The sequence below is a fragment of the Dendrobates tinctorius genome, unplaced genomic scaffold (genome assembly GCF_039654945.1).
Source record: "Dendrobates tinctorius isolate UK_male_01 unplaced genomic scaffold, ASM3965494v1 ptg000015l, whole genome shotgun sequence".
Taxonomy (NCBI): domain Eukaryota; kingdom Metazoa; phylum Chordata; class Amphibia; order Anura; family Dendrobatidae; genus Dendrobates; species Dendrobates tinctorius.
This window is the reverse complement of record NW_027361683.1, coordinates 41080054-41102255: the sequence shown is the minus strand read 5'-3', so window position 1 is coordinate 41102255 and position 22202 is coordinate 41080054. Positions and strand designations below refer to the sequence as shown.

At 42.8% G+C, this 22202-nt stretch overlaps 1 protein-coding gene across 2 annotated transcripts in view; it reads left to right on the top strand.

Annotated features, from left to right (window-relative positions):
• The window catches only part of SYTL1 (synaptotagmin like 1), a 308605-nt gene extending 293666 nt beyond the window's left edge, over window positions 1-14939 (top strand). For both annotated transcript variants that reach the window (XM_073563993.1, XM_073563991.1), the window contains exons 13-15: window positions 10853-10952; window positions 11680-11885; window positions 13245-14939. In XM_073563993.1, the coding sequence (XP_073420094.1) occupies window positions 10853-10952; window positions 11680-11885; window positions 13245-13381 (443 nt within the window). In that variant the 3' untranslated portion in view covers window positions 13382-14939. The remainder of the gene's footprint in view (window positions 1-10852; window positions 10953-11679; window positions 11886-13244) is intronic.
• Window positions 14940-22202: the final 7263 nt, after the last annotated feature.

Genomic DNA, 22202 nt, shown 5'->3' with positions numbered 1-22202 from the left:
ATAGGGGGGTGAGGGGACCATGCATACCAGGATTGGGGGGGTGAGGGGACCATGCATACCAGGATAAGGGCGGTGAGGGGACCATGCATACCAGGATTGGGGAGTGAGGGGGCCATGCATACCAGGATAGGGATGAGGGGTGCCATGCACACCAGGATGGGGGGGGCAGCACATACCAGGATGGGAGTCCATATACCAATAAAAATGCCCGCCACCCAGGCATAGAACGGGTTCATAGCTAGTATATTATAATAAAATACGTCACGCAAGACTTAACAAATCTTGTAAAGATAACAATATTCTTGAGGAAATATAAACAGGTTGTACAACATTGCAGCTGCAAAAAATCTATCTAAATTTTCATATTAGCAAATGAAAAATCATTCTGAAAATTCCAACAGAAGAGGTTAGAAAGAGAAAGAGGGAAAGAAAAGAAAGGAAAAAAAATGAAGGGGAGGGGATTAGAATGGAGAAGAGGGATGAAAGAGTGAGGGGGGGTCAACAGGAAGTAGGGATATGGAAAAAGGGAGGGAAAGATAAGGGAAATGAGGCGACAATCTAGAGCTAAGCACACAGCACCAACCCAGAAATACTTCGTGTGAGAACGACCCATCTATAGGAATAGTTTATAAAAATCCACTGAGTCCTGAAACCAGATCCAGTCGCTCCACAATCTCCTAAATCCTTTACCGCATCCAGAGTTTTTGGCTGTGATTTCCTCCATCATACAAATATTAACCATCTCGGCAAACCATTCCGAGGAGTATGGATTGTTTTCCAATGTCTTGGAATCACTGATCGCGCTGCAGTTAAATAATACTGGAGACTATCTTTCTTTGGGGAACCAATTGAAGAGGGAAAAATGGAAAGAAGAGCAATCTTAGGACTGAACTCCAAACTTCTACCCGTAACCAAAGAAAAGCCAAAACTTTTCCCAGATTGGCTTAATTCTACTGCAATCCCAACATATGTGTATCATATTATTTCTATCTCTTCCACATCGCCATCATGTGTCAGGAACACATGGAAAAATAGCATGCAATTTTGAGGGATAATGATACCATCTTGTAATAATTTTATAGTTTTTTTCCTGGACAGGGCAAGCGATTGATAGCTTAAAGGGCCTGTCACACTAAGAGATATCGCTAGCAAGATCGCTATAACTAGTGACGTTATAGCGATATTGCTAGCGATATCGCTGTGTCTGATACTTACCTACGACCGCTCCCCCCGCTGGTTATCGCTGATCGCGCGAGAACAGGCTGGACTGCTTCTCGTCGTCTGCTTCCTGCGGCGCTTCCTGCTGTGACGACGAGCGACGTGTGGACGTGGGCGGGAGGACGCAGGATCCCCTGGTGTGACAGGTAAGTAGCGACCCCCGTCCCCAGCGATGTCGCTAGTGAGATCTGCCTGTGTGGCAGCTCACTAGCGACCACTTAGCGATGTACCAGCGATCCTGACAGCGTCATATCGCTGGTCGGGATCGCTGGTACATCGCTAAGTGTGACAGTACCCTAAGAGTAAATAGAAATCCTTTCTTCCACTCTGCCTGAGATAAAGGTTCCCCAAGTTCCCATTCCCATGCCAACTGATAGCCTATTTTCCCCCACATCCCTCTCTAATTATGTAGGTGTACATAACCGAAATCACATGCTTAGACGGAGACTCCTGTAAAAATAATTTTTCAAAAGGTGAGAGTGTGAAGTGGCATAGGCGGTTTAGACCCATAGAAGATGTAAGAGATTGCAATTGTACATATTCAAACCAAGAAAGGACTTTGGACGAGTACTGAGCCTGCAGAGAATAGAATGTGGGCAACGTACCATCAATAAAAACGTGATGTGTACAGGTGTCCTCCACTGCCCTCCATCCAGCCGAGAAAAGTCTCTCTCAAATAACCTGGGCGAAATGATGGAGTAAAAAAAAGTGATGTAAAAGGACTGATAATCCCAGAGGGATATTTTCCTTTATAGAAAGTGTGCCATATTTTGAGTGTTTCTACTGTCAAATTATTTAAGCAACCCAGCTTGGAAGCCTCTATCCACGGAATCCACTGCAAATGCTTCAAAGGTGTCTCCCCTCCTTCTTGCTCAATCTCAATCCATTGGCATTATTCCCTTGGTAAGAAGCAATCTATGAACCAAGCTATGGTAGAGGCTTGGAAGTATGTTTTAAAGTTAAGGCTCCGTCACACATAGCGATCTCGATAGCGAGATCGCTGCTGAGTCACAAGTTTTGTGACACAACAGCGATCTCACCAGCGAGATCGCTGTGTGTGACAGCAATCAGCGACCGGCCCCCCTGCCTGTATCGCTGATCGCTGCAAGAAACCTCTGGACATTTTTTTCGTCGCTGATCTCCCGCTGGCCAGCACGCATCGCTGTGTATGACAGGCGGGAGACCAGCGATCTGCTGGTAACTAACGTACACATCGGGAATCCAAGGGAAGTGCGTCTCTTGGATACCCGATGTGTACGTTAGTTACCAGCGAGTTACAGGTGCCGGCTTACGCTAGGGACCAGGAGCCCGCGGAGTGTGTACCTTAATTGCCACCGCACGCTGGAGACCAGGAGGCAGCAGGACGCCGCCAGGAGAGGCCGGGGATGCAGGCGCGCCCTCTGCTGGTGGAGGACTGGAACAGCAGGCACACTTGTCCGCTGCTCCCGGGCTCACTCCTCACCTCGGCGTCGGCGTGCTGATCGCTGGTGAAGCTGTCTGTGTGACAGCTCACCAGCGATCACATAGTGACTTACCAGCGATCCTGACACGTTGATATCGTTGTCGGGATCGCTGATAAGTCGCTATGTGTGACTCCAGCTTTAGGAAGCCCTGCACCTCCCAATGCTTTAGGGCGTGTTAAAGTTTGCATACTAATTCTAGGCCCCACACAAATCTTATCATAGCAGAACCAAGCTCATCAAAAAAACTTTGGGGAGGAGATACTGGTGTTGTCTGAAAAACATGGAGAAATCGAGGTAGTATATTCATTTTAATGGTATTTATCCTTCCAAACCATGATAATTTCAGTTTGCTATATGATCCAAAGTCCTTAAAGGTTTGGTCTAATAGTTTTTGATAGTTAAGAGAGAAAAGTTTGGATGGGTCAGAAGGAATGAAGACTCCCAAATATTTTATGGCATCTTCACGCCACTTGAAAGGAAAGTTTGATGTTGCTAAGTAAACTTATTCATTGGAAAGTGAGATATTCAACGCTTCTATGTTTGAATAATTCACTTTGAAGTTGCTCAAGAAACTAAATTTATCAAACTCTCATTACAGAGGGTAAAGCGATTTGGGGTTGTGAAGCATACAAAAGGAGATCATCTGCATATAATGAGATGATATATGATAAACTGAGCCTATATTGATCTCATGTATGTTAGGATTGTTCCTAATTGCATTAGCAAGATGTCCCATCGCTTAGGTCAGGTTCATATTGCGTAATGGCAGTCCGTTTAACGGATTTCGTTACAAAGCGGCGTTAACGCGATGTGACGCATCCGTTAACGCTGACATAGACTGCCATAACGTAGCGCATCGCTAACGCATGTAATAATCGGCATGTGTTAGCGATGTGCCGTCATGCTGTGATGGCCCCTCGGATGCAGCCTGCAGTGTTCAAGGGTCCGTCACTGCTAGCGCAGATGGAGCATCTGCGCTAGCGTGATCGCAAAACGCGATAAAAAAAAGGAGTAGCGTTAGCGCATGCGTTGAATGGACTGCTCTAACGCAATATGAACCTGGCCTAATATATAGAACAGAGTGGACAGGGGACACCTCTGTCTGGTTCCATTTCGAATTGTGAAGGGAGAAGATAATGTTCTGTTTACCCTAACTTGTGCGCCTCTTTCATAAACCCCCAGTGGACTCTATCAAAGGCTTTTTCTACAAGAGACCTAGGGGTAAAGATTTAGATTTAGCCTTAGAGATAATAAGCATTGCCTTAATGGTATTGTCCCTTGCCTCTCAACCCTGCACAAATCCCGCCTGGTCTATGTTTACTATTGCTGGTAGAAAAAGGACTAACCTATCTGACAATATCTTCGATATTATTTTGATGTCCACATTTATTACTGATATCGGTCTATAATTGGCAGTAATTGAGAGATATTTCCCAGGTTTGGGGATCACAGTTATGTGTGTCTCTAGTGATTGGGGGGCCAAATATGTTCCCTCATCTAGGGAGTTGAAAGTTTTGGCCATAACCGGAGCAAGTTGGTCTCAAAAAAATTCATAAAATGCTGGGGTAAATCCATCCAGTCCAGGACATTTACCTGAGGGTGTGGATTTAATTACTGTATTAACTTCAATTTCTGATATATCTTCCTCTAGTGCATCTGAGACATGACGATCCAGGGTAGGTAAAGCTGTTTCTTTGATACATTTCCAGATTCGCTTAGGCCTCTTTCACACATCCGTTTGTCACCATCAGTCAAAATCCAACGTTTTGCAAAAAAAAACAGATCCGCCATTTCTCTTGGCGGATCCGTTTTTTTTCCCATTGACTTGCATTATCAGCGGATCTTGACGGATGGTTATCCGTTGGATCCATTTATTTACGGATCCGCCAAAGTTTTAGCGTCCGCTGACATGACTGGACGGACCATGAAACTTTTTTTGCCTGGCCGGATCTGCATTTTTCACTGCGCATGTCTGGAAGAAATACCTTTGGCACAATTTTAACCCTAAACCCGGTTCTGGAGGCTGAAAAAATCTCTCTCTCTCTCTTCCGTCAAAACAACGGTCCGGTGCCACCCGTTTCTTTCAATCCACCTGCGGATCCGTTTTCCGCCATTTTAGCGGATTTAGACTGAGCAGAAAAACGGATGTGTGAAACAGGCCTTAGACAGATCCAATGGGGAAAGGTCTGCAAGCTGTCACTTAATATTGTACATCTTCTCATAATATAACCTAAAGGTATTCAAAATCTCCTTAGGATTTATGAGATTCTTTCCCATCCTGTCTCTTGATGCACGGTACATACACTACCGTTCAAAAGTTTGGGGTCACCCAGACAATTTTGTGGTTTCCATGAAAACTCATACTTTTATCAAATGAGTTGCCAAATGAATTTAAAATCTAGTTCAGACATTGACAAGGTTTGAAAAAAAAGATTTTTATTTGACATAAAAATTTTCTCCTTCAAACTTTGCTTTCGTCAAAGAATGCTCCCTTTGAAGCAATTACAGAATTGCAGACCTTTGGCATTCTAGCAGTTAATTTACTGAGGTAATCTGGAGAGATTTCACCCCATGATTCCAGAAGCCCCTCCCACAAGTTGGTTTGGCTTGATGGGCACTTTTTGTGCACCATACGGTCAAGCTGCTTCCACAACAGCTCAATGGGGTTGAGATTTGGTGACTGCGCTGGCCACTCCATTACAGATAGAAAACCAGCTGCCTGCTTCTTCCCTAAATAGATCTTGCATAATTGGTCCTGTTGTAGGATGAAATTGGCTCCAATCAAGCACTGTTCACAGGGTATGGCATGGCATTGCAAAATGGAGTGATCGTCTTCCTTATACAAAATCCCTTTTACATTGTACAAATCTCCCACTTTACCAGCACCAAAGCAACCCCGGACCATCACATTACCTGCACCATGATTGACAGATGGCATCAGGCACTCTTCCAGCATCTTTTCAGTTGTTCTGCATCTCACAAATGTTCTTCTGTGTGATCCAAACACCTCAAACTTGGATTAGTCTGTCCGAAACACTTTTTACCAATCTTCCTCTGTCCAATGTCTGTGTTCTTTTGCCCATATTAATCTTTTCCCTTTATCAGCCAGTCTCAGATATGGATTTTACTTTGCCACTCTGCCCTGAAGGCCAGCATCCCGGAGTCACCTCTTCACTGTAGACATTGACACTGGCATTTTGCATGTACTATTTAATGAAGCTGCCAGTTGAGGACCTGTGAGGCGTTGATTTCTCAAACTACAGACTCTAATGTACTTGTCTTGTTGTTCAGTTGTGCAGCGGAGCCTCCCATTTCTCTTTCTACTCTGGTTAGAGCCTGTTTGGGCTATCCTCTAAAGGGAGTAGTACACACCATTGTAGGAAATCTTCAGTTTCTTGGCAATTTCTCACATGGAATAGCCTTCATTTCTAAGAACAAGAATAGGCTGTCGAGTTTCACATGAAAGTTCTTTTTTTCTGGCCATTTTGAGAGTTTAATGGAACCAATAAATGTAATGCTCCAGATTCTCAACTAGCTCAAAGGAAGGTCAGTTTTATAGCTTCTCTAATCAGCCAAACTGTTTTCAGCTGTGCTAACATACTTGCACAAGGGTGTTCAAGGGTATTCTAACCGTCCATTAGCCTTCTTACACAGTTAGCAAACACAAAGTACCATAAGAATACTGGAGTGATGGTTGTTGGAAATGGGCCTCTATACACCTATGAAGATATTGCATTACAAACCAGATGTTTGCAGCTAGAATAGTCATTTACCACATAACAATGTATAGAGTGCATTTCTGAATCATTTAATGTTAGCTTCATTGGATAAAACTGTGCTTTTCTTATAAAAATAAGGAAATTTCCAAGTGACCCTAAACTTTTGAAGGGTAGTGCATGTAGCTGCCAGCCGGGGGTGAAGGAGTCTTGCTAAGGGGCAGCCACATTCATCAGATGTCTCATACATGTAGTGTTTAAATTTTTCTCTTTGTCTATGATATTTCTGATCCAACAACAGTCTGAGAGAGTTTCTTTTCTTGGATAATTCCCCTAGAATAGAAGATGAAAGCATTTGTTTATGTAGGGTCTCCAGTGAATTAATCGGCCTTTTAAGTCTGGAGCCGTGTTTGATTAAAATGCCTCTCACTGTACATTTTAGAGTCTCCCACTGTAACAGGATGGGGGTTTGATCTGAGATATGTACCTGAAAAAAGGAGTCTATAGCTTCAGACAGCTCTGCAGTGCAAAGGCTATCCTTGAGAAGGTTGTCATTTAGTCTCCAAGTCCACAAGCGATGGGTCAGAGGTGGGAGGGTTAAAGAAAAATAGATTGGGGCATGATCTGACCACAAAATATCTCCTATTGTATCGGCTGATTGCCACGCCAGAGCCTGGTGACTGAATAAAAATAAGTCTATGTGGCTATATGTATTGTGTGCATGGGAAAAATATCTGTAGTCTTTACCCTGTGGATTTAGAACACGCCAGACATCTGTCAGTTGGAGGGCATGGAGGATCTGTTTTAATGAATGCAACTGTCTCACAGGAACAGTTGCACGTCCAGATGAGGAGTCCAATGAGGGATTTAAGGTAATGTTGAAGTCTCTGCCTGCTATTAAAACACCTTCTGTAAAATCAGAGAGAAATTTTAAAAAATTACAAGTAGTAATCTGATCCCTATTCGGGAGGTACCAATTGGCTATTGTACACACTGAGTCTGCTATTTTTAGTTTAATGAATATGAACCTGCCTTTGTCATTAATGATAGAATTGAGAAGAGTAAAAGTGAAGGATTTATGAAATGCTATAGAGACCCCTCTGGATCTTGACTCTGGGTTAGTGCTGTGAAACCAATGATGGAAGTATCTATCTTTTAAGTTAGGGACATGTCCAGGTTTTAAGTGTAAAAATATGCAAAACACAAGCCGCGGAGACACCATCACATGTTTCTCATTGCTTGCGTTGAGAAACATGTGATGGTGTCTCCGCGGCTTGTGTTTTGCATATTTTTACATATTTCCCATAAGGGATGGGGGCAGTGCTCTAGAATCACTGCGTTGAGAAACATGTGATGGTGTCTCCGCAGTGTTGGATGTTGATCTCCATGAGTGCATTCATCCTCATTTTTCACAGGTTTTAAGTGTGTCTCCTGCAACATAAGGATTTGTACTTTCTGTTTATGCATGGAATATAGCCCTTGAGATCGCTTCTGTGGAAAATTAAAGCCTCTTATGTTAAGCAAACTTATTTTGATTGACGCCATGGCAGGGAGAAAGGGAATGGAAAACAGAGGCATGTTAGAGTGGGAGTTAAGAAGGGATTAGGTGAAATATAAGAAAAAAAGTAAAATGCAAGTTAAGTGAGGAGAAAAATTTATTCCACACCTGCACAGCATAGTGAAGGGGCGGATTTTCAATTGGCAACACCTTCCCTGGCCGAACACTAAAACACACCTGTGTAGCAAAACACTGAAGATAACAAAAGAAAACAAACCCTACAAAGTATAATTGTGTTAACAACATTAACTTGTTACCAGCATTAATTCAAATCAAAGACACCGGCTATAAATCATTCAAGGGTCAAGTTGGATAATCTTTCTTAAAAAGGGAACCAAACTTTACCAAGTTACAATATATCTCAGAAAAGAGCAGAGTGTGAAAGAAAAGTTCAGTCCAGTGGGGCAGGAGGGGGAGAAACAGGTGCACTATCTTCTCCAATCCTGAAGTGCCTTCTAGGTTTACATCTTGGGGATCTCTGTGGCTTTGAATTATATTCCAGGTTAGAGCCTCCAGGGAGTCCAGGTCAGTCCCATGATGTGATGGAAATAGGTGGGATCTTCAGATCTGCAATGAAAGCTGATAAGTCACCAGGGTCTCGAAAAACATGTGTGCGTCCCTCCAGATGGACCTAGAGACAGAATGGGAATCCCCATGAATATGGAATGTTTTGCTACCTCAGGAGCTCCAGAAGTAGTCTCAGGGCCCTTCTTTTTTGAAGTGTGTGCCACGACAAGTGCTGCATAAACTGAATTAAATGATCCTTGTATAAGATAGGGTCCATGTTTTGGCCCTTGAATAGAATGCTTTCCTTTTGTTTATATCTATGAACCCGACAAATTACATCACAAGGTTTGGTTTCATCAGTGGATCTAGGACCCAGAGATCTATGTGCTCTATCTAATTCTAATTCAGAGTCTGGGTGTGCTCCCGTAATGGAGTTGAAAAGATATCTTAGAGTCTCACCTAGATCCTTCTGAGACACTGTTTCAGGGTGCCCCCTAACCCTGATTTTGTTACGTCGTACTTTGTTTTCAATGTCGTCCACAAGATCCGTCAAGTATTCTAATTGGTATGAATGAGAAGAAATAGCTTTTTCATGGGTGATCAGTTTTTGTTCCATATTAGCTGTGCTATTTTCTGTGATAGGCACCCTCTCTGTTACTTGTTGTTGTATTTTCCCTCTAATAGAGGCAGCTTCAGCCTTGTATGATGATTCCAGTCTAGATACATAGTTCTCCATATCCTCCCTGGTGGGAATAACATGTATGCGAGCTCTAAGATCTTCCCAGACTATGTCAATATCTGTGATGTCGGCCTGCAAACTTCCCTCAGAGGCATCTGTGGAGGATGGAACAGAATTGCAGGGAAACCTCCCCTTTCATGGGATATTGGAGAGACTGCCCATGGAAAGAACGCCATGGTATGTGTAGATAAAGGAGATGTAGCTGACTCATTCGTTAGGGCAGGGAGAGGGACCTGTGGCTGAGGAGCCTGCTGAGTGCAGGGAAGTATCTCCATATTAGCATTACTGGGCCTGTGTCTGTCTTCTTAGGCTACTTTCACACTTGCGTTTTTTTGTGCTGCGCACCGTGCGCAGTGCAAACGCACATAACAAACGCATCATGCTTTTGTGTGCATTTTTTTGTGGGTTTTTGTGCGTTTTTTAAAAAAAATGCATGCTTTTTTTGCGCATACGTACGCATTACCATGCGCACGTATGCGCACCCATAGACTATAATGGGTGTTTGGCTGTAAAAAAAAAACGCATTGCGTGCGCATGCGTTTTTTGGGGCAAGTCGGATGCACAAAAAATGCAACAGGATGCATTTTGTGCTCCGGAGCGCACACTACAAAAAAACGCATGCACATGCAAACGCGTACTAACGCATGTGTATGCGCACCTGTGCGCACCCATGTAAAAGATAGGAAAAAAGCATGCTTTTTTTGCGCTGAAAAACAGCGCAAAGAAACGCAAGTGTGAAACCAGCCTTAGAGGGGGAGAGACTGACCTGTTCATCCCCCGAAGCTTTTGAATTATCAGCAGCCACGGCATACAGGAGTTCGCTCTTCAACAGCGGAGGTAGGGTCTGGCCTGCTGCTGCTAAGTGAGAGAGGCGATCCTCTCCTGATCTTAGCCGTCTCTGAAAGTCCGCGCTGCACAGAAGCATCCGCCGCCATCTTAGATTCTCTTGGCTTATGTGGAGCCTAAGAAAGAGGGTAATACTTGCAGGAAAATCTGTGAGAGGGTACCCGGTTGTCTGCAGTGTATTCTTCCTTTTCTTACCGGCATTTGCAGAGTTCTGGCATAGTTTTATAGTCCACGCGAAGTCTATGTCTAGTCCAGGGACAGGAGAGAGGAAACACACATCGTTACTCCTCCATAGCCAGGCCATGCCCCTATATGATCAGTCTTTTGAGCATTTTTTTAAAATTCTGCTTTGGATTTTTAAAAATGCCTAGTAGGAGAAAACAAATTGTATGCCACTCTTTTGAAACATCTCTTGATGGGAAACGATACAAACTATGCACTGTCTGCATTTCAAGACTGCCAAAAATACTCCAGCAAATAACCTCTCCAAAATAGCTTGAAAACCACTTCAAAACCATTTCTGAATATGTAAAGCACCTCCAAAAACTTCTCAAAAAAGGTGCTTATCCTCAATCAAGTTTCTAAAAGAAAACTCCCTTGTTTTTGATCACATCAAATAAACTCTGTGCGTGCATATATCCTTAGGACAATACTTGCACCAGCTGATCAATCGTCTTAGCAAAGGTAAAGTTTCCCAATTGGTCCAGAGACTTGCTGAAACTCAGATTCACTGTATATATTGTGTGAAATTGTACTCGTTTTTTTCCATTTAACTTATTAAATTGACACTTTTTATTAATGACAGGTTTAGGACTTCCACCCTCTGGAGAACTGCATATTTGGGTCAAGGAGGCACAACAGCTTGTTCCACTTAAAGCTGGGAACATTAGTTCATTCGTAAAATGGTATAGTAACATTAGAAGTCATAATTTCATGTCTACCTTTTTGGCAGTGTGCCCATGATGAGTCTTTGGGGAGTATTTGATGCTGTTTTTTTTGCTGCTTCCAAAACGCAGTGTATTACATCCAGTCCCAACAAAGTGAATGAGATGTATGGAGATCTCATGCCCACTGTGCTTTAAAGTAAACTGACCTGCGGTGCGTGTTTCAAATCCACAACATGTTAACTTCTCTTATGAATACACTGAGTTTTTGTGCAGTTTCCCTGTAGACTTGTATTGTATTGGATGCAGAAAATCTGTGGGTAAAAAGCAATGTGTTTTTAGCGTGTTTCTGCTGTGAGAACGCACTAAAAATGAATACAATCCGCACATAACTATATCAATAAAGTTTTATCAAATACAAATACCAGGGAGTATCAAAAACAAAACAACATTTAAAGCATGACACCCTAACAAGGGACAAAATACAGAGCATCAAAAATGCGATAAAAAAAAGGCACTAAAAATGCAACAAAAAAACTCACGGAACCTAATTTACATAATACTGTAGGAGCAGAAAGTCTGCAGCATCAAACACCAAATATTCATTGTGGAAAAATAGCCTTAAGGTCTTAGTTCATTGTTTGCCAATATTGTTGGTGGAAGCTTTAGATTATATTTGCATATGGTGCCAGAGTTTAGCGTATTAGCCTGCAAAACATTAACTTTCGCATTTACTACCTCTACATAGCTGTGTGCTCCCAGATGACAGTCCATCAAGTATTCAGCGCACACGAGTTATTTCACGTAGTTTACGGCCAATGTATAATCACACTATGGTATATGATGGTTTTCGGATGGAGGATCTGACTGAAGCATGTGTAGAATTCACGGTCTGGGATCAAGGAGCCATGTCCAGTCGACCTATCGGAGGAATTCGTCTCAGTACTGGTCGAGGTACTTCAAACTTTTTCCCCCATAGATCTAACGGCATATGTTATTTTATAATAATTACATTTTTGCTAATTATAAATGGTGTACATATTAGTAAACTTTGTTCCAGCCACATTAAAGAGGTTTTTCCATGATTTTATTAAATTTGCCTGATGCATGCAGCATAATAAAGTAACCATAACTCATCTTACAAATTGATTCCCATTCCAGCACCATCACTCTGGTGCTCCAATCTGTTGTCACTGCGACAGCTACAACCTAAGCAGTAATATTGGCATGTACAGCTCATGACAGCTGAGGCCAGTGATTGACTGTACAACCTAAGCAGTAATATTGGCATGTACAGCTCATGACCGCTGAGGCCAGTGATTGACTGTAGAGGTCATGTAAATAATGTATGGCATTACCAGCTATGACCAGGTACAGGACTGATTCAAGGCAATGGAGTGGCAGTGCTGGAGGAGGAGAAGACTTGAAAGGTAATTCACAGAGTGCTATTATGTTATCATATAGTTGAGCAAATTTGACGGAATTCCAGATGGTGCAAAAATACTTAGAAAGTGTTGATCTAGCGCCAGAAAAAGGTTCTAGTGTGGTGTGACATTGCTTTCATGCAACAAAAAAAGAGAAATTTTACTGTTGAACAAACCTTTAAGGAATATTGGTGTTGGTCCTCTGGTTGAATATTGATTCTTACTTTGTCGATGCCTTTTCCAGCTACTTGGTCTCGTATTTACCTCGCTGTGGTCTCTAGCTGCTTATATGTCACTCTGCTGGTGTTGCGGTTGCGTAGATTGGACAATATGGACAATATTTTTCCTGGCTCAATATGATGCCCACTGGTTATTTTATTTTATCTTTCTTAAACTATGTGTTAGTAATCCTAAAGTAAAAAATATAAAGTCAATATTCTAGAAGATTGGGTTCTGTAAACCTGCTCAGGCCCCTCTCTTACAAATTATCTAAATGTTAGCATGCGGCATAATGAGGAAACCAGCCCAAGAGCCGTACTAGCCTGAGACTGGGGTAGGGTGTGATTAAGTTCAGGCCTCACCGTTTACAAGAAAACAGGTTGTGGGGTTGTTGATTTTTCTTATGCGTTTCCACTACTTCTTTAAGTACTTTTATTAGGCTGCTTTCACAATGTTTGTGCACTTTTTGCTGTCTCTATCATGGCTTCCTTCTGAAGCCTATAAAAATGTGAATCCCTATGAATTAATAGAGTATAATGAGGCAAACAGAGTCCATAGAGCTTTCCATTGTGTGAATGATCACAGATCATGTAATATGTTTCTATATATTTCCTTGTTTTAATAAATAGTAACTAGACAATTTTTAAAAGACTATTTCTCTTTCTTACAGGAAGCAGTTATAATGTTCCTGTAAGCTGGATGGATTCTACAGAACAAGAAAAAACATTCTGGGAGACAGTTATAGTAAAACCAGGAGAATGGACAGAAGTGACACTGCCACTAAGACAGAATCTAACCCCTCGCTGATTGCATTTTGCTCAAAATTTACATCAGCTAATAATTGTAGGCTGGCCACAGACAATCAATAATATTCAGCCTAAAGTTCCTTACCTGGCCATTATCCAACTTGATCCCTGCCTATCGTCCCTAAAAAACAAGCATAATTGAATTTGCTGAAAGTACATAGAGGAGGATGAAAGGCTGACGCATAATTCTAGTGTTGTAACTAGTGTACTAGGGCTCATAGAGCAAACATTGGGCCCCAACCCTTCCTTGTAGCACCCAAACCTATGAGTATCTTTCAGTTATCAAACAGATGGGTCAGGCAGTCAGTATACTTTAAACGACACCGCTCCTGTATACTACCTAGCACAACGCCTGGATGCCAGCCTGAAAAGGGCTTTACAAGAGACAATAGTGCCCAAGTCTTGTAATGAGATGGGACCTGTCCTACACTGTTTTTTTTTACCTTTTTACTAAAGAGTCATCTATTGGTATGCATGGTGGTGTGCTGGACTTTAACGCTGTGCCCATGTAAGACTTGATTCAGTGCTGCTGCTTCTTTATCAGTACCATACCACGCTGCAGGCCTTCCTCTACCCTCTAGGCCCAGTGAATCCCCCTATTTCTCCTACAGCTTACTTGACCTACCATCACCAGGACTCTTCAGCTTGGTGTCTAATCCTGTGAACATAGAATGTGCCGATAAAACTATTGTGTGTAGATAACTACACCCATCGCTCATGAATTTTGGGGGTTCTATGGTGAAAACATGTTATCCTATCCTTAGGATAAGTAACATCTCATTGATCAGTGGGTGTCCAACCACAACGACTAATCGGCAGAGCAGGAAATTTTTTCCCTGATGCGGTACTTTTATCCCTGTTAGAATGGCGTGACAGTGTGCATGTCTGGTTGCCATTCCATTTATTCTCTGTGGACTGTCAGAAAAAGCCACGGAAGCCCTCAGCATCCTCATAGGTAATCTATTTAGCAAAAGTTGAGCATGAGCACTGCTGCTCTAGTTTAACCAGCATAAAAGTGCACCAATTTGCCGATGGGTGAAGATCCTAGTGGTTGGACCCCACCTATCAAGTTATCTCCAATCCCATGGATAAGTGATAGCTTGATGTCCCCAGACAACCCATTTAATATAGTTTTAACTAAAAATAGCACATATCCTGTGCAGCTGCTATTTTGCTTAGACTGAAGCACATTTTATCCAGAATCACACTTAATAGGGTTGTAATATATCTGGCTGCTTGGCATTGGTAATCAGTTTTATTCACTTAAATTGGCCTTAGTTGCAATGCCAGACACAACCCATGGTCTGGGGTGGCACTGTTTCTGAAAGAAATCAGCCATGGTTTTCTAATCAGCGCTTTTAAGACTTGATTATTTAGAAAGTATGTCTAATTAAAGATTACCTAGAAATGATCTTTAATTATCTAGGCAAATGCCAATTGCTTCAGAAAATAGGAACTCGCCCTGATTTCAGAGACATTGCCAATAAATACATATGTATTACATGTTGTGTAAAAATTTGTATCACAAACTTAATAAAAGGAATTTACTTTTATTATAAGCATGTATGTCTGTAGAATTGTTAGTTATTTGCATGTACAATATATTTTCTGAATTACAATAACGAGACTTTAATCTCTGCCACGTACTACAGTGCTGCAATGTCACGTGTGCTGCTGACCCCATTGCCTCTAGGGGTTGTCTCATATACATGTGGTTCTCACAGAATTAGAATACCATCAAAAAGTTAATTTATTTCAGTTCTTTAATACAAAAAGCGAAACTCATATATTATATAGAGTCATTACAGAGTGATCTATTTCACGTGTTTATTTCTGTTAATGTTGATGATTATGGCTTACAGCCAATGAAAACCCAAAAGTCATTATCTCAGTAAATTAGAATACGGACAGCACGGTGGCTCAGTGGGGTCCTGGGTTCAAATCCCACCAAGGACAACATCTGCAAGGAGTTTGTATGTTCTCCCCGTGTTTGCATGGGTTTCCTCCGGGCACTCCGGTTTCCTCCCACAATCCAAAGACATACTGATAGGGAATTTAGATTGTGAGCCCAATCGGGGACAGCGATGATAATGTGTGCAAAACTGTAAAGCGCTGTGGAATATGTTAGCGCTATTGTTCTGTCTCCAACATCTAATTTATAGTCCTTGATTATCTGCTTGTTAATGTTTTCAGTATTTCTGGCTCCCTCTAGTGACCAGAGTCATAACCACAGTTTTATTGTGTTATTTTACTTTCACTTTGCTTGTATTTTTCCCTCCGTTGCAGTGCATTCTGGTAAGCTTTGCAGTGTATTCTGGTAGCCTTTTGCAAAGGATTATGGTACTTTCCCTCCAGTTCTCCATTTTCCTTCAGTGTGCATTCAGGAAGCATCTAATTTCTCTTCTCCCCTTGTGATAGCATCGCTGGTACGTATTTATGATTCTGTATCTAATTTCTGTCTCATATTAGCCTGATTAATTAATCCTTCCCCTGGTTAGCTATTAGTGCAGATGTTGATTTATAATGTATTATGTATATATGGATTCCTGATGTACCCTGTATTGACTGAGTGTATATATTATGTTTGCTTGTAGTTTCACCGCTCCAATATACCATCACGTTCAATAAAAGCACAGACTCAACCTACAGTCTCCTTATTGGATCCCAGTATAGCGGTTTAGCTGCCTGTATAGCTACATGAATTCTGCTTCATTTAGTGAGGACAGAACAGCTATATAAAAATAAAGATTATTATTTATTATTATTAACACCAGCTTGAAAAATTATTTTAAATTCCGAAATCTTGGCCTACTGAAATGTAGGTGCAGTAAATGCACTCAGTACTTGGTGAGGGCTCCTTTTGCAGCAATTACTGCATCAGTGCGATGTGGCATGGAAGCGATCAGCCTGTGGCACTTCTGAGGTGTTATGTAAACCCAGGTAGCTTTTATAACAGCCTTCAGCTTATCTGCATTGTTGTGTCTGGTGTGTCTCCTCTTCTTCTTGACAATACCCCATAGATTCTCTATAGAGTTAAGGTCAGGCGAGTTTGCTGGCCAGTCAAGCACAGTGATAATATTGTTTTTACACCAGATATTAGTACTTTTGGCAGGTGTCAAGTCCTGTTGAAGAATAAAATTTCCATCTCCAAAAAGCTTGTCGGCAGAGGGAAGCATGAAGTAAAATTTCCAGGTAGACGGCTGCGCTGACTTTGGTCTTAATAAAACACAGTGGACATAGACCAGCAGATGACATGACTCTCCAAACCATCACTGATTGTGCAAACTTTACACTAGATCATAACCAGCTTGGATTGTGTGCCTCCCCACTCTTCCTCTGGGACATTGATTTCCAAATGAAATGCAAAATTTACTTTCCTAATGGAGTGTGTCAGTGACTGCCTTCTGGACATCTGACAAGTCAGCAGTCTTCCCCAAGATTGTGGAGCCTATTGAAACTGACTAAGGGATCTTTTTAAATGCTTAGGAAGCCTTTGCAGATGTTTTTTTAGTTAATTTTTCTAATTTTCTGAGATAATGACTTTTGGGTTATCATTGGCTGTAAGCCATAATCATCAACATTAACAGAGATAAACACTTGAAATAGATCACTCTGTTTGTAATGACTCTATATAATATGAGTTTCACTTTTTGTATTGAAGAACTGAAATAAAATAACATTTTGATGATATTCTAATTTTGTGAGAAGCACCTGTAGTAGCTGTGTGCTAATGACATCTTCAGTCTGCAGGAGACCACAATACTCACAATTAGAGTTGAGCGAAACGGTTCGAACAATTTCAAAAGTCGCCAACTTTTGGCAAAGTCGGGTTTCATGAAGCGAAACCCGACCCTAGGATGAGGTCGGCCACGAGGTCGGCGACTTACGCGCCAAAGTCGCGTTTCAAAAGTTTGTTTAGCGCTCTTTTTCAGCCAATCAGGATCCACGGACACTGTGGGCAACGTGATGACATAGGCAGGGGTCGCCACCATCTTTCAGAAGGGCATGCAAGTGATTGGCTTGCTTTGGTGGGCATCACAGGGGTTATAAAAGGGTGTGCACGCCGACCGCCATCTTACTTCTGCCGATCTTAGCATAGGGAGAGGTTGCTGATTCTGTAGGGAGAGCGTTAGGCAGGGAAGAAGACAAAAAAACTGCTTCTGCTGCTAGCGATTTTGCCTGTGCAACACACCAGTCACTGTGTGTGCAGTGCAAGGGGAGGCTATATTGTGGTGGATAAGCGGTGTTGGTTGTTAGACTGCCTTCTAAGGCTTCCTGACAGCTGCATTGCTGTTTCCCCACTGCTCTGCAAACTGCTTTTTTAAAAGCAATCCCAATTTTTTTTTTGTCCTGCTAAGGTACTGAGCGTGCATTTATTCACACCATACAGCGGTGTACGCTCCTCACACAGTACCATGTAACGGCTGTTATCACAGCCACAGTGAAGCTATCTGTGTGTCACTGTGGAAGGATAAGTGGAGGACTTGTTCCGTTCTTACAGACCTACACTCTAGGGAGATTCCTATTCTGCCCAATTCTACAATTCACTTTTTTCACACCTGTGCCATCGAGCCTGTGACATAGCGCTCTGATATTCAGTGGGCCTCACACAGTCCAAAAGTGTCCAGTGTCCACAAGTGTCTGCAGAAATTCAAAATCTCCCTTATCCTGTAGTCACTTTTTTCACACCTGCTGCATCGAGCCTGTGACATAGCGCTCTGATATTCATTGGGCCTCACACAATCCAAAAGTGTCCAGTGTCTGCAGAAATTCAAAATCTCCCTTATCCTGTAGTCACTTTTTTAACACCTGCTGCATCGAGCCTGTGACATAGCGCTCTGATATTCATTGGGCCTCACACAATCCAAAAGTGTCCAGTGTCCACAAGTGTCTGCAGAAATTCAAAATCTCCCTTATCCTGTAGTCACTTTTTTCACACCTGTGCCATCGAGCCTGTGACATAGCGCTGTGATATTCAGTGGGCCTCACACAATCCAAGTGTCCAGTGTCCACAAGTGTCTGCAGAAATTCAAAATCTCCCTTATCCTGTAGTCACTTTTTTCACACCTGTGCCATCGAGCCTGTGACATAGCGCTGTGATATTCAGTGGGCCTCACACAATCCAAGTGTCCAGTGTCCACAAGTGTCTGCAGAAATTCAAAATCTCCCAGAAATTCAAAATCTCCCTTATCCTGTAGTCACTTTTTTCACACCTGTGCCATCGAGCCTGTGACATAGCGCCGTGATATTCAGTGGGCCTCACACAATCCAAGTGTCCAGTGTCCACAAGTGTCTGCAGAAATTCAAAATCTCCCTTATCCTGTAGTCACTTTTTTCACACCTGTGCCATCGAGCCTGTGACATAGCGCTGTGATATTCAGTGGGCCTCACACAATCCAAGTGTCCAGTATCCACAAGTGTCTGCAGAAATTCAAAATCTCCCAGAAATTCAAAATCTCCCTTATCCTGTAGTCACTTTTTTCACACCTGTGCCATTGAGCCTGTGACATAGCACTGTGATATTCAGTGGGCCTCTCACAATCCAAGTGTCCAGTGTCCACAAGTGTCTGCAGAAATTCAAAATCTCCCTTATCCTGTAGTCACTTTTTTCACACCTGTGCCATCGAGCCTGTGACATAGCGCTGTGATATTCAGTGGGCCTCACACAATCCAAGTGTCCAGTGTCCACAAGTGTCTGCAGAAATTCAAAATCTCCCTTATCCTGTAGTCACTTTTTTCACACCTGTGCCATCGAGCCTGTGACATAGCACTGTGATATTCAGTGGGCCTCACACAATCCAAGTGTCCAGTGTCCACAAGTGTCTGCAGAAATTCAAAATCTCCCTTATCCTGTAGTCACTTTTTTCACACCTGCTGCATCGAGCCTGTGACATAGCGCTGTGATATTCAGTGGGCCTCACACAATCCAAGTGTCCAGTGTCCACAAGTGTCTGCAGAAAATCTAAATCTCCCTTATCCTGTAGTCACTTTTTTCACACCTGTGCCATCGAGCCTGTGACATAGCGCTGTGATATTCAGTGGGCCTCACACAATCCAAGTGTCCAGTGTCCACAAGTGTCTGCAGAAATTTAAAATCTCCCTTATCCTGTAGTCACTTTTTTCACACCTGTGCCATCGAGCCTGTGACATAGCGCTGTGATATTCAGTGGGCCTCGCACAATCCAAGTGTCCAGTGTCCACAAGTGTCTGCAGAAATTCAAAATCTCCCAGAAATTCAACATCTCCCTTATCCTGTAGTCACTTTTTTCACACCTGTGCCATCGAGCCTGTGACATAGCACTGTGATATTCAGTGGGCCTCACACAATCCAAGTGTCCAGTGTCCACAAGTGTCTGCAGAAATTCAAAATCTCCCTTATCCTGTAGTCACTTTTTTCACACCTGTGCCATCGAGCCTGTGACATAGCACTGTGATATTCAGTGGGCCTCACACAATCCAATTGTCCAGTGTCCACAAGTGTCTGCAGAAATTCAAAATCTCCCTTATCCTGTAGTCACTTTTTTCACACCTGTGCCATCGAGCCTGTGACATAGCGCTGTGATATTCAGTGGGCCTCACACAATCCAAGTGTCCAGTGTCCACAAGTGTCTGCAGAAATTCAAAATCTCCCTTATCCTGTAGTCACTTTTTTCACACCTGTGCCATCGAGCCTGTGACATAGCACTGTGATATTCAGTGGGCCTCACACAATCCAAGTGTCCAGTGTCCACAAGTGTCTGCAGAAATTCAAAATCTCCCTTATCCTGTAGTCACTTTTTTCACACCTGCTGCATCGAGCCTGTGACATAGCGCTGTGATATTCAGTGGGCCTCACACAATCCAAGTGTCCAGTGTCCACAAGTGTCTGCAGAAATTCAAAATCTCCCTTATCCTGTAGTCACTTTTTTCACACCTGTGCCATCGAGCCTGTGACATAGCGCTGTGATATTCAGTGGGCCTCACACAATCCAAGTGTCCAGTATCCACAAGTGTCTGCAGAAATTCAAAATCTCCCAGAAATTCAAAATCTCCCTTATCCTGTAGTCACTTTTTTCACACCTGTGCCATTGAGCCTGTGACATAGCACTGTGATATTCAGTGGGCCTCTCACAATCCAAGTGTCCAGTGTCCACAAGTGTCTGCAGAAATTCAAAATCTCCCTTATCCTGTAGTCACTTTTTTCACACCTGTGCCATCGAGCCTGTGACATAGCGCTGTGATATTCAGTGGGCCTCACACAATCCAAGTGTCCAGTGTCCACAAGTGTCTGCAGAAATTCAAAATCTCCCTTATCCTGTAGTCACTTTTTTCACACCTGTGCCATCGAGCCTGTGACATAGCACTGTGATATTCAGTGGGCCTCACACAATCCAAGTGTCCAGTGTCCACAAGTGTCTGCAGAAATTCAAAATCTCCCTTATCCTGTAGTCACTTTTTTCACACCTGCTGCATCGAGCCTGTGACATAGCGCTGTGATATTCAGTGGGCCTCACACAATCCAAGTGTCCAGTGTCCACAAGTGTCTGCAGAAAATCTAAATCTCCCTTATCCTGTAGTCACTTTTTTCACACCTGTGCCATCGAGCCTGTGACATAGCGCTGTGATATTCAGTGGGCCTCACACAATCCAAGTGTCCAGTGTCCACAAGTGTCTGCAGAAATTTAAAATCTCCCTTATCCTGTAGTCACTTTTTTCACACCTGTGCCATCGAGCCTGTGACATAGCGCTGTGATATTCAGTGGGCCTCGCACAATCCAAGTGTCCAGTGTCCACAAGTGTCTGCAGAAATTCAAAATCTCCCAGAAATTCAACATCTCCCTTATCCTGTAGTCACTTTTTTCACACCTGTGCCATCGAGCCTGTGACATAGCACTGTGATATTCAGTGGGCCTCACACAATCCAAGTGTCCAGTGTCCACAAGTGTCTGCAGAAATTCAAAATCTCCCTTATCCTGTAGTCACTTTTTTCACACCTGTGCCATCGAGCCTGTGACATAGCGCTGTGATATTCAGTGGGCCTCACACAATCCAAGTGTCCAGTGTCCACAAGTGTCTGCAGAAATTCAAAATCTCCCTTATCCTGTAGTCACTTTTTTCACACCTGTGCCATCGAGCCTGTGACATAGCACTGTGATATTCAGTGGGCCTCACACAATCCAAGTGTCCAGTGTCCACAAGTGTCTGCAGAAATTCAAAATCTCCCTTATCCTGTAGTCACTTTTTTCACACCTGCTGCATCGAGCCTGTGACATAGCGCTGTGATATTCAGTGGGCCTCACACAATCCAAGTGTCCAGTGTCCACAAGTGTCTGCAGAAAATCTAAATCTCCCTTATCCTGTAGTCACTTTTTTCACACCTGTGCCATCGAGCCTGTGACATAGCGCTGTGATATTCAGTGGGCCTCACACAATCCAAGTGTCCAGTGTCCACAAGTGTCTGCAGAAATTCAAAATCTCCCAGAAATTCAAAATCTCCCTTATCCTGTAGTCACTTTTTTCACACCTGTGCCATCGAGCCTGTGACATAGCGCTGTGATATTCAGTGGGCCTCACACAATTCAAGTGTCCAGTGTCCACAAGTGTCTGCAGAAATTCAAAATCTCCCAGAAATTCAAAATCTCCCTTATCCTGTAGTCACTTTTTTCACACCTGTGCCATCGAGCCTGTGACATAGCACTGTGATATTCAGTGGGCCTCTCACAATCCAAGTGTCCAGTGTCCACAAGTGTCTGCAGAAATTCAAAATCTCCCTTATCCTGTAGTCACTTTTTTCACACCTGTGCCATCGAGCCTGTGACATAGCGCTGTGATATTCAGTGGGC